At 36.0% G+C, this 13,557-nt stretch overlaps 1 protein-coding gene across 4 annotated transcripts in view; it reads left to right on the top strand.

Moving 5' to 3' along the window:
• Positions 1-13,557, top strand: part of LOC119149258 (PARP1 binding protein) — a 57,438-nt gene that overhangs the window by 26,011 nt on the left and 17,870 nt on the right. For 3 of the 4 annotated variants that reach the window (XM_037390328.1, XM_037390327.1, XM_037390329.1), the window contains exon 7: positions 8,639-8,822. In XM_037390328.1, coding sequence (XP_037246225.1) covers positions 8,639-8,822 — 184 coding nt within the window. Of the gene's footprint in view, positions 1-474; positions 1,265-8,638; positions 8,823-13,557 lie in introns of those variants that run through there. The other variant, XM_037390330.1, reaches the window with a different exon arrangement.

The raw sequence follows: 13,557 nt of genomic DNA, 5'->3' as shown, positions 1-13,557 counted from the left end.
CATTGTGTTTGTGACTTAACTAAAAATGTTCCTGTGTTTGGAGAAATAGAAAAATACCAAAAAATCTTATGTAAGTAAATAATTATTTTATAAGAAAAAAAAAAATTAGGTTTAAACCAGACTCTCAAATTTTCCTTGAAAGTACTTGCCACTTCAGACTAATGTGCTTTAACATAACTTTACAATAGAAATACTGATATGCTTTAATCTGATTTTTTCATTTAAACTTAATGTCAAAAATGTTTTAAAATATGTTGAGAAGTAAATAATTTTACAAATAAACTTAATTGTGATTTGAAATGGATTTACAAGAAAACAAAAAAATTTGGTGGAAAAAGGTGATCTTTTGAGGTTAAGTCCAACTTCAGACATCACAGTTGAAGTGTGGTATCTTAAGTGCCCCACTTGTAAAATAAAGCATTCAATTAAAAAAGTGCTTTTTGTAATTTACTGTCCTTTTCCTTCCTAATTTAGGCTGGTGCTGGAGAATACACTGACCATTACGTCCTAGATATGGAAAGTCAGATATAGACCCTTAATTAAAAAGAAGACATGAAGGCTATGGCACTCTAGTATTAGTGCTGGATTGAAAAATCTTACCCTTAAGCCATCATACAGACACCAAACTACCAGTTCATCTGTTTCCACAGCCTACCTTTAATCCATATTCGAGAAGCAGTCTGGCAGCTCCCTGCCCATAATTTCTATCCTGATAACTTTCATTAAATTGCAGGAAAGTAATAATGTGTGGAGGGAACTACTAAGCTGGATATGTTACGGTAGAACAATTGAACTGTAGCATGGAATGCACATGGCTGCTCATCAGGAATCTTGTTCTGAGAAGAATACTTCTTTAGTTTTATAGTATCTTTGTCACTGGACTTGAGGAACATTGCTTGGTAGGGAGAATATCCAAAATTAATCCTGGTGAGAGCAGACACTGACAGAACACCAACTTTGTTTGCAGTAAGTTCTTGGGAAGGCACTAGATCTTCTAGATGGTGGTACTTCCTGAGGAAGAGTCACCCTGTTTTTTTTCCACTACAGTAAAAGAAATTTTTGGCAGTACAGCAAAAGTGGCAGCGGCAAGATGGAAAAATACTTAGCAACAGGATTATTTTTTGCTGTATTTTATTACAAATCTAATAAACTGCAAAACTCCAAAGGGCCTAAAGTAGGGTCTTCAGCTAATATTTAATTGTTTATAGTTTGAAAAACTAGAGTAATAATGCATGCATCCATTGTTTGAGGTAGAATTTTTGATTATTAGGAGTGTTTTAATATCACTTTTTTCTTTTACAGATATATTTAAAATCTAGATAAGTTCACTGATAACAATTTATGAAATTAATGTGAAGTAATCTTTTTAAATTTATGCATATAACAAAAAAAAAGGGTTTGCTTTAAAGGCACAGTTATTGCTCTGTTAAGAGCATGTGTATTTTATATTGTTTCTTAGATAAAATTTGTCCCGCTCTTCTAACCAGGTAGATGAGGCTGTAGTTGTCATCTTGCTGCTTTGTGTTTGAGAGTAGAATTAGACTGCTATTCTCTTCATATAGTTCTAAATTAAAAAGTTGGCTGACTGTTCAGGTTTTACTAAGTTCTAAAACAGCTTTGTAAATCCATAACAAAGAAAAAGGCTGTGCTACTCTTGCAACCCATAATCACTAGGCGTTTGTAATCTGGTTTAAGGCATTTTTTCCTGCTACGTAAGTTAGATAGATATGTTTGTCATCTATTTTTTAACCTCTGTTGGAGAAGTTGAAATGAATGAATAAAAATGTTGACCTTACTATAATAGAATTTTCATATATTGTTTTCTGTTCTTGGAATAGGCTTCAGGAGTCTGTTCTGCTTTTTATCAGGTTTTGAATATTGTCCATATCCTCAACATTTTTTCTTCTGTATGCTACTCTATAGTCTTTTCCACAAAAGATCTATTTCCAGAAAATAAATAAAAGTGCTTCTGCATCACATTAATTTTGCACACTGAGGCCCCAGTTCTGTAAGAAGAGCTCTTGCCATTGTGATTTAGTTTTTAGGTTAGCAGAGAAGCTTGTATTTGTGGTAATTTTATTAGGAACAGAATAGACAAGTTTGATAAGGAAAATGAGTTGGAAATGTGATAGGACTGGGACACAGATGATGTAAGGCAAAAGGGTTCAAGTGGGCACAAGATTAAGAATATTTTTAGTATAAGTAACCAGTGACAGAAGATATGGTTTATACAATGCCTAGTTAACAAGTAGAGTTTTACATTGTACTGTGGTTTTTTAAACTCCCTTTAGAAGCACTGGTGCAAATAAGGCATTTCTAGCATATGATTCATTTTACCTTAGACATCTGTTTTTCTCTGGTTACAAGACACCTGAACTGTCTGCTCCTCTTAGCACTGGTTCGTGCTGAAGATGGTAAGCTATTCATTCTGTCAGTTGACGTAAAATGTTTAGAAGCTTGTTAATTTAAAAAAAGTTAACTGAATGTTGTCTGTAAAACTAAGCACTTAGAGGCTGCTAGCGAAGTCTTAGTTCAGTCACCCGAAATGCATGCATTAGCAGTCTTTAATTGTGTGATCAAATACTTTCCCCTCATCCACCCACCCAGCAGTCCTAGCTTTTGTGGCTAGGAAATAAGAGTGCAAATTGAGGCTGTGTAATGGAAGACAGTAGTCTTTGTTGGACCCTTCCAAGCTGCTGAAGCAAATGAAAAGTCATACAGGCCATCAAAGGAGGGAAAGGGTGCTTGGTTCTATGTCTCTTCTGCTATGGACTTACCATGGAATACTGGACAGACACACTGATGGTCACATTTGATCTTTGCCAAGTCCACTCAGCTGAAGATCGACACTGTACTGTTGGATCCAGGCTTTTGTGTCTTAACATTCCCAGCTGGATGGGCAGTGGAAGGTGGATGCTTCTGAACGGTTGGGTTTTTTTAGCATTTATAATTGCTCTGATAGATTTTCTCTGGTTATTTCTATCATAGCTGAAGGTAGCAGTAGGTTTTCTAGTTGAGGTTTCTTGCAGTTCATACCTTTTGAACAAAGAAACATTGTTGCACATGACGCTGAACAGAAAATCATATTATTAGAGTCTAAAAAAATTGCTATTTTACAACCTCTTATAGTGGTAGTTGACAGATGTTTACTACTAACTGGATTTGATGAGTCGTCCTTTGATACGATTTAAAAGACCATGGATGTGAGATTAAAGCACTTTGTCCTAGAATGTTCCATGTCAGCAGGTTATGGTCTGAATAAAACATCAGAGGAACCTTGTTAGCAGGCACCCTGAGTGGAAAGGGACAAGGTCTCTCCAGTTCTCAATTGCCTTAGACAAATAGCATTGCTTTGTTTAATATATCAAGTTCATTCTTGAATTCAGTTAGATTTCTTGCTCCTCTTTCAGATTTAAGAACTAGAATTCTTCACCTTTGCTGCTGTAAAAATTATCTGAAGATGGATAACTTTGCCCATTTAATTCCATATTCAAAACAAACTTTGCTGCCTTTCTAGCTGTTAGGAACTGCAAAGTGGGTAACAGTGTTCAACCTTACTGTGTTCGTATAAACATTTATTTTCTAGTACCATGCCAGATATTTTGAAGTTCATTTAAGTTCAACTGATTTTCTACATAATATAAACCTATAAAAGAGTAATATCACAGCAATCTGGCATAGACTCTCCATTTTGTATAAATAAAAAAGCCAAACAAAACACAAAGCAAAACAAAAAAACCCCAAACCCCAAAACCCAACCAAACAAAAAACCTCCCTACAAACAAAACCCCCAAATCCCAAGTTGCATTTTTACCACATTTTCCTTTTATCTTCGTGCTTTTAGTTAATCTTTTTAAATCTCACTAACAATAAAGTATACTACTAGTGGTTCTGAAGTTGCTCAGGTAACTTATCTGATTGCTTTAGATAGAACTACTATATTTATTGTTAATTTATAGTTTCATCTTCTTGATGGTTGTTTCTCAAGTTGTTTTTTGCCAGTGAGTTGTGTTTTCTGGGAAAAGAATGAGATCCTTTTTACCACAGAAAGGACTCTCTAAATTTAGACCAAGTCCTAGCTATCTCCATTTGTGCTCTAGATTGCCTATATAAAGAGATGAAAAGAATGCTTCTCCTACTGAGACTTTCTTGACAGTACTTTCTGAAACTGCTAGACATGGTTAGTTAGGGCTTTCTGTAGTAAGCTTTGAAATATTCATGAAATAGCACAAATGAGACAAATTCAACATTTTATAAATATATTCAAGATTAAGAAAAGAAACCTTACAATGTAACTTATTTTGTTATATCCTGATGTAAGATGGCATAAGCTGTGGCACAGTGTTTCAGTACTAATCCACACACATTAGATCAACATTTTATGTCTTGGCTTGTTTATATAAATTCTAGTTGAAGTATGAATAAACTTTTCCTTTTCTTTGCTCCAGTTAGTACTGTGTATATCTGATGGGGGACTGGAACTCTTCCCTGGAAAAGGAGGAATATGGGGAAAAAAAGAGATTAAATGAACTTTACTTCTACTAGCAAATATCCTTAGTTGGCATTGAGCAGTAGAGGCAAAAAAAAACAACGTAGAAAATGTTTTTATCACAGTTGTTTTTTGGTGGTTTTTTTCCCCTCTGTGAAAAGCTACAAGGTAATAGGCATATACAGAGCACAGCATTTAAATTAAGGGCATAATCATCTTAATTAACTGATGCCCGGTGCTATATGTATGGTAATACTTTTTCTTCCGGTATACATACGTGTATATGTATGTAAAATGTGTGGAATGATGTAGATAAGCTCAGGATATCTCTAGACAGAAAGGACTAAACAAAGACAAGTTCAGTCAGTCCCTTCACCAGCTTGTTTGTCTTGGAGTTCTAGGTTGAGCACAGTATTTATAGAATAGATACTATACATTTAACACAATGCTTTTCCCATTTGAGGGTATTATTTTGGAAAGTGTCAATTTGGGGCTGAAGGAAATAAAGCAGTTTAGCAAGAAGCATCAGGAGACTTGGCTACAGTTCCTATATGCATCTCTGAGACAGAACTTTTCTTCAACAGTGATCTGTTCTTACCTCTTGACAACTTGCACTGGATGATTCCCCCAGCCCTTGAACTTTTCATTCTCTTGTGGTTAGATTGAATTGTGGTTTTTGTGGTTTCTGGAGCAGAGGTACACCAGCATCTTTTTTTTTTTTTTTTTTTTAACTATCCTTTCTAAGATCTGGATGGTTCTTGACCTGTGTGCAGAGAGACTTCACATGGTGACTTTTCTTTTGTCTAAGTGCATACGTTGTGCTTAGATTTCTGCAAAGCAGTTTTTCTGTTTAACCAAGACTGCAAATTTAATGTAAATTGAATAAACTTTTACAGATTAATGTTAAAGCTGAGAATTCTGGGGAAATGTTTGGTTTTGACCTGGAAAAAAGCCAAAAAAAAAAAAGTTTCAAGTTAACTTCACATTTTCTAAGTTATTTACAGGAGTCTTGTTCAGCCAGGATAAGCCAAAACAGCAAGGTCTCTGGCCCAGTTCCCTCCATGTATTTTAACAGGAAGCAATATAAACCATCTAGTTTTCCTCTGACTAAATTCCTGTTCTTACCTCTGCCCTTTTATTTTATATGAATGTAGACATACAGTTTCATTTGATTGAAGTTCTCCCAACCAGAATTCTAAAATTAATCTTCAGAATTTGATGTGTACAAAATAGTAACTTTCTTTCAATTTGCAAGATATGCTTTTAGGGTAAGTAGGCAGGAGAATGGAGGAAGCCAGTAAGCATGGAGGAAGTTGAAAAATTTGTCATCATTTCACTCTTGGATATGCCACCTGGAGTAATAAAACCATTGCCATTGCCTTGAGTTTTTGGCAGTTTTCAGCATCATTGATGTATCTAAAAATTTTACTGTAGGCGCCAATAGCAGCTCAGGAGTTCAGGGTGTGTGAATAAATATGGAGTCATTTTGTACAGCCCATGTACAATAGTTAAAACAATTGGTTTCTGAGCTAGGTAGACTGATGTTAGGTTATTCTCTACATTCTGCCTTTCTGCTTTGATTCGGACTATAAACCGAACTCTCAGGGGGAAAAAAAGGTAAAACTTCAGTAATTCTGCTTTTAAAGGCAAGATTTAACAGGCTACCCTTTTTCAGGGTTGGCCATCCTATCCAATTATTAGATGTTGCAGGAAAATGGCTAGTGTTTCTTAAAGTCTGGAGAAAGAAACTGTAGGTTAATTGGAAAGGGAAGATGGATTATTGCAATAGGAAATCAGATGGTGCCTGGAAGGCTGGGGTTTGGGTTTTTTTGCTTGTTTTAATTTTTTGAGTCACTGCTGTCACCGCAGAGAATCTCTATTAAAGATATGAAATGTGATTGTACAACTTCAGAAGAAAGGTCCACAAGTACAGGATCTTGTCTCCAACACTGGCAATAAATACATGCCTTGTATGAACAGAGAAAGTCTTTATGATACTTCTCCTGAGTGCTGTCTCAATCTCTAATCTTAGTTCAGAGTGTGTCCTAAACACAGAGTTCTACCTATTTGTCCTGGGAATTGTTTTGTTTGTGTTTTTTTTAAGAACAGGTCCTTTGTACCTCTTGTTATGATTTTTTTCCATTATTATTGTGTGTGTTATTAGCTGGTATTCAAAGGTGAAAATTACTCTGTACATAAGAAAGTAAAAGGGGAGGGAATTAATAAAAAACCAAAAAACAACAACAAACAATTATAAATTAGAGCTAAAAATAAATTACAGATTATCTCACTCTGAAATCGTTGAGGAAGATAAGCAGAGAGAGAATGAAATTGAAGACAGTGTGTCACAGGGAAATAATGAAGTTCTTAGACATATGATGTTGAAGAGAAGATAAATGGTTGCTTGGTGAGGTGAGGTGAATCTTGATTATAATCAACTTTGTTGGCCTGGGTGATGGGTTCATGTTCTCAGAAGACTGAAGAATTGATAAAGCATGCAACTTCAAAAAGCTTTTTGCGAAGAGATGCATTATGATGTAGGAAAGCTGAGTGGTTCTTGTAGTGCTTTTTTGCTGTTGTTGTTTGTTTGTTTGTTGTTTGCCCAACCTCAAGCAATGGCAAAACATTAAGTGAAAGACTATATGTTCTGTGTAGATACTGGACAAAATTATTAAGCTCTTAACTCAAGGGGTTTATTCTGTCTTTCACTAAATCTTTAAAGTAGCCAAGACACATTTGCTGTCTCAATATAGTTTTTTATAATCTCTGAGATAAGATCTGTGATCCCCTAGCTAATTTACTTAAGCTGGTTCATAGTCATAGTTCATAGTAGTGGTGGATAACTAGTGATTCTTACCTTTGTACCTCCATATGGCTTTTGCACCTACTCACCACGCAACTCCTGCAAAATAAGCAATTCACTCCTAACACTTGAATTTTCCATTATTGTCATGGGACTATGCTCACTGTCGTTACAAGGTTTGAGTTCTTTTATTATATTTGAGCAGCATTGTTCAGGGCAGCATTTTCAACCCAAGCGGAAAGATGCACTTATAAATGGCCAGTGGAATTCTTGGAATTTTAACTGCTTCTTCTCATTCACTAGGTCTGGGTAAATCAAGGTGTGCTGTCACAAGAGCTTTGGTCCCTGTAACCAATTTTTGGACACAGAATTGTGGGGTTTTTTGTGCTTCTTCAAGAATTTTTTTTTTTTTTTTTTTACATACTCAGGGTAATGCGTTCTACCTGGCAGCCTGTTATATTACCATTTTTATAGAATATGTGGATCTTGCAAGTCTGAGGGAGCAAGACATGGTGTAGTTCTCTCAGTACTGCCTATTGGAACAACATCTGTACAACTGTAACTGCTAATCACTCAAGAGTCTTTTGAAGAGACCTGGTAGTTCTAATCCAGAAGTGATCCCCAAAGTAGTCTGTCATACATGCAATGTGGTTCAAGGTACAGGACAAAAAATGAAATTAACAGTCTAAACATAGTTTAGGTGCACTCACAAATGTCACCTTATCCTTTTATAAGAGTTAAAATAAAGTTCTTCTATCAATTAGATTCAATTATTTATACTTTTGATGTCAAACTGCACGGACATTTCATGATTAAACTAAGTTCTTTTCTGTAAGCATTTTTTTCTAGATGATGAAAAAAGATTAATAGTGTGTGCCTTTATGGCAGTGATGTTCATCTAGTCTAATTACTATCTATTTAAATAAAATTGAAGGCAGATTGATAGTTTGAAGTACAAAAAACTCAAAAATCTAATGGGCTGTTAAATTGGAATGCGTGTTCCAATGAAACATTTTTTTTTTACACGTAAACAACTTATGAGCAAAACAGTAGCGGTAGGTTTAAAGAAAGTAGTTTTCTCTGAACTTTTATGAAGTCAGTTTTATGTTGCAGCTCAGACTATCACTAAATGCTGAATTCATTACCTTTCCTTATAATATTTTTCTTTTTTTTTTCCCCAAACTATTATGTTGAATAATACTTCTATGCTGCTGTTTGATTTAAAAGATCAAAGCTGTTCTTTGAAGAGTTTTGATTAGCTGTGAAGACTGGCTATGTTCAACACTAATAGGTATACTAGAGTGCTGCCAAGGTTAATGTGGAGATGACCCCGTGCCTATTTTCAGAATTGCAGGGGAGCGAATTCTGTCAACAGTGAAGATGCATTTGATAAAAGACCGAAGCAATGGGGATCCTTTCTGTCAGGCAATAGAGGAGGTTGTAGAAGATTTGGATTTGAAGATTAAAAATATTATTGATTCACAACATGAAGTCTTGACTGCCAGCACTACTGGAGTCAGTCCAGCACGGGTAATGGGACTTCTTTTGTTCTTTTTACTATTGAGCTTTAACAAGAAAGCAAATGCCTTTTGTCTGGTTTGCTTCTTTTTTTACTTTTTAAAGGACTTTACATAGTGTATTATCTTTTCCTAACAGTACAGTGCAGTGTCATTTCCTTTACACTGTGGTTTTAAACTTGTTGAGAGACTTATATTTGAGGATTACAGTGTGGATTTCAAAAAGCTGATTTACTTAAATGTCTTACCTCAAAACTGTAAATAAAATACTTTGCAAAATGTAATTTGTTCATGTAGTAGATACTTATAACTGTCAGGTTTGCCAGTAATTTCAAGGCAGTAGAGCTGTAACAAATTTCCAAACAAAAAAGCCTCATTGAAGGTGGAATTAAGATTGGAGAACATGTGTCAGTAATTTTGATTAAAATACACAGGTTTTAATTAGCTCATCATATTTCTCAGGGTAAGGCATTTAAAATAAGGTTAAATATGAAACAATTCCAAAATATGGTGAAATGTGGAGTGGGAGAGGAATAAAAATAACCCCCCAATAATCAATGTGTAGGTTTTTCTCTTTTAGTATTTCAAGACATTAATGAAACTATTAATGGTTTTAATTTCATGGAAAGTATCAGCATATTTGAAGTTCTTTAAGTCAGGTGTGGAGAGTGAAATACAGGTTTTGAAAACATAAATCTGCTTTATTTTATTTTACGTTGTTGATATATAAAAAATATCTAATGTCATGTATTTTTGTCTAGGAAACTTTTAAAACCTTACAGGCACTTTGAATGTGTGTATGTTGTTAGACTAGTTTGTTTTGTGAAATTGCTGGAATTACCCCGTGGTAACATAAGACTTTTAACAAATTTTTAATTAGACTTCCAATGTGCTTTTTCTTGTCTATGAGAGAGAGCTAAAACCAGACATATCCTAGTGGCTAGTTAAAATGGTTTAAACGTGTGTTTCCACTGAGCAGCTGGAGTATCTATTTCATCCTTATTTTCCTGTTACCCCTGAATCTTTCATCATTGTATTTCCCTGTTTCCATTTCATATCATTCTGTTTCTTTCTCTTCCCTATCTGAAAAACTGATCACAGATATCAGTTCTGTCTTTAGCTACTTGTATTACTGATAAGATTTTAAAAAAATTAGATCATTATAAGCTAGGTTAATAAACTATTTTTTTAAAACTTCATTCTTCAGAGGAATTCACCAAAAAATTGCTTTTCCAAAATGGTTCATGTTTCTTATTGCTCTTCAATTCACAGTCTAATGACTCTATAGGACTGTTTACCAGTATCCTTGTTGAGGCAGAAGATAGTAAAGGTGGTTTTATCCTGGTATTGTTAAGAAATGTGGTGAAATACTTAATGCCACTGATAGCAGTGTGAAGTTATTTTTCTCAAAATGGGCACCTGAAAGCAGCTTATGAACGTAATTATATTACTGTGAGGCTGTGGTTCTATGTTGAAGTTTTTGCCAATTCTTGAGTTTAAGTTAATTGATTGTTGGAACATCCCATCTGCTCCTGAATGGTCAGATTCTACCACAGCTTTTCTCGGTGAGTAAACTTGAGTACATAGCAGAGGATGATAGATTTGAAGCTAATTCTTTTCAATGTACTCACTACAGTATATCCATACTCACTACCATATGGATATAACTGAGAGCCATCAGACATGACTGTGGTCTGGATGTGACTAAGCTGCCACTTGGCTTGACAAATCTAGTGCAGTATTGGGTTTATGTGGCTGTGTTTTGGTAGTAGGGAGGGCTGCAGGGGTGGCTTCTGTGAAAAGACACCAGAAGCTGCCCCCATATTGGACAAAGCCAATTCCAGCTGGCTCCAGGGTGGGTCTGTTGCTGGCCAAAGCTGAGGCAATCAGCAATGGTCATAGTGCCTCTGCGATAACATTTAAGAAAGGGTAAAAAGTGCTGCGCAACAGAAGTGGGGAGAGAGGAGTGAGAACGTGTGAGAGAAGCAACTCTACAGACACCAAACTCAGTGAAGAAGGAGGGCAAGGAGGTGCTCCAGGCACCAGAGCAGAGATTTCCCCTGCAGCCTGTACTGAAGACCATGGTGTGATGCAGGTTGTCCCTCTGCAGCCTATGGAGATACACAGTAGAGCAGATATCCACCCTGCAGCCTGTGGAAGACCCCATGCTGGAGCAGGTGTGCCCTGAAGGAAACTGTGACCCCATGGAGAGCCCGCACTGGAGCAGGTTCCTGGCAGAAACAGTAGCCCATGGAGAGGAACTCACACAGAAGCGCATTTTCTGGCAGGACCTTATGGGCAACCCATGCTGGAGCAGTCTGTTCCTGAAGGACTGTACATGGTGGAGAGGACCGATGCTGCAGCAGTTCTTGAAGAACTACAGCCTGTGGGAAGGACCTGCACTGGAGAAGTTTGTGAAGGCCTGTATCCCATTGGAGGTACCACATGCAGGAGCAGAGGAAGAGTGTGAGGAAGAAGCAGCAGCAGAGACAAAGTGTTAGAAATTGGCCACAACCCTCATTCCTCATTCTGCATCCCCCCTGTGCCACTTGGGGGAAGGTGGTAGAAGAGCAGGGCGTGAAGTTGAGTATGGGAAGAAGGTAGGGGTTGTATTCTGATTAACTGGCAATGAATTACATTAATTTCCTTAAGTCAAGTCTGTTTTGCCCATGTTGGTAATTGATAATGAACTCCCTGTCCTTATCTCAACCCCATGAGCTTTTCATCGTATTTTCTCTCACTGTCCTGTTGAAGAGGGTGAGTGATAGAGCAGCCTGGTGGGCACCTGGTGGCTAGGCAAGGTCAACACACAATGGTCCTTTGTGGTGCCCAATGTGGTGCCTGAGGAACTGGAGATAAGGACATTAATTGGGAGAGGTAACGGACAAAATATGGACTAAACATCACTAGAGTACAGAGTAAGTTTGGGGAAATTTTGTTTTTGTAATTGCGGTGAAGGGACAAGGGGTGGAGTGTGTGTAAATTGTCTGCCTTTGTTGGTGTTGTGTTGATTTGTTGATGATGCTTATTTGATTTTGGTGTAGGGAATTTTTTTTTGTTAATGTAAATGAAGTTTGTGGAGAGTGTGATGAATGCATATTGTAATGATAATTCTTAAATGTGTGATTCACAGAGACACGGGATGGAAAAGGGAGCTTAGGCAAATGTTGAGACTATTATCAAATTACATATTTTAGTAGAGCTTAGTGTAGAAGAACATTTTTTTACTAACCGTATAGAGGGGTAGGTACCATTACTAATGAAAAAAAAAAAAACCAAAAAAACCAAAAAAGCCCATAAGTTTTCCAAATTAGTTTGAGCTGTATAAAAAATGTAAAGCATCTGTATTGTTCCATTAAGATCTCAGGACAGCAAAGATTCATGTTCTATGCTGAGTTTCACATAAAGCTTGTTTTTTTATTTTGTTTTCTTTTTTACTTTATATAGAACCCCCCAAACCCTGATGCTATAATTTTTCAGAAAAGACAGTCTATATTCAGAATAAGTTCTGGCTTTGACAGGATGTTATGTTTTTTCATACGTAAGAGATTGCATCATTTCTTTGAGTGCAGATTTAAAATATGATCTTAACTATAGAGCTGAAAATTATGCCTTCACTAACTCCTGGGAAGGCCGCTTCCTCATGAAATGTACCTGAAAAGAGTTATTTTGTTAGAAAAATCCTTTTTTTTTTTTCTTTTTTTTTTTTTTCCCCTGCTGGCAGTGACAGTTTTCTTCGATCATTGTTTGTTTTTCAAGAATCTAGAGATCCAGGAAAAGTTATTGCTTTTAAGCACTACCTTGTGTTGAATGAAGCCTGCAAAGTGACTAATGGGAATTATGATTAATTTCTTCCCGAGAAAATTACTACTGTAAATGGGATCTGGTGTTTCTGGACCTAACAAGAATACTCTGGAGTAGCTAATGGTCACTATCCTTGAAAGACTGATGAACTATTTTCTTGAAAAAATAATTTGAATTATGATTTTAAACTTACTAACAAACAAGATTTTTATGGCAAGGATTCTTGTCTTGCCTAAAGTTCTTATTGTGCCTTGGACAATAAGTTTTTAGTCCATGGTTGGTACACCAGGTCACTTCTTGTAGTACATGAGATTTCTGAAGGTCATCTTTTGGCAGTTAGGAGCTTGTTATATTCTAAAGATTATTTTTTTTCCTTTTTGTATAATTAGTCAAGATGATGCCAAATTTGTACTTCTCTCATTAAGACAGATTTACTGTGACACACATGACATTTTATAAAAATCTATTATGAGGTGATGTAATGACTGAAGAGGTTCAGAATAAATTTTGAGGAAATTAAATGGTACTGAAATAGGCCAATTCTGTAAAGCCAAGTAACAACCATTTCTGTAATTGCTATTTCTAGCTATTGATTATAACTTATAGTAACTGACTGACATGTGTTGCTATGGTTTCTTGAAAGCTACATACACTAATTGATGTAATCAAATAGAGAGAGAAATAGAATTTGATCTTTTCAAGACTGTGTTTAGAAGCAGTTAACTGATTAGATAAATGCAGTTCATTGCTTGTCCTGTCCTGAACAAAGTCAGGCTACTCAGTGTTTCTGTGTATTGGTGAGTAAGAAAGCCTACAGTTTTTAAAATCTACTAGTGTGTATTAAGCACTAAATTTCTCTGTGGAACTCCTAGTACTTTTAAAGAAAAATACAGCAAACTTGCAATTCTTGCAGTCCCATAGTGGCTATGGAATTCTACATCTGT

The sequence above is a fragment of the Falco rusticolus genome, chromosome 5 (genome assembly GCF_015220075.1).
Source record: "Falco rusticolus isolate bFalRus1 chromosome 5, bFalRus1.pri, whole genome shotgun sequence".
In the NCBI taxonomy this organism is placed as follows: Eukaryota; Metazoa; Chordata; class Aves; order Falconiformes; family Falconidae; genus Falco; species Falco rusticolus.
The sequence above is the reverse complement of the archived record's forward strand: the minus strand, read 5'-3'. Positions and strand labels throughout refer to the sequence as shown.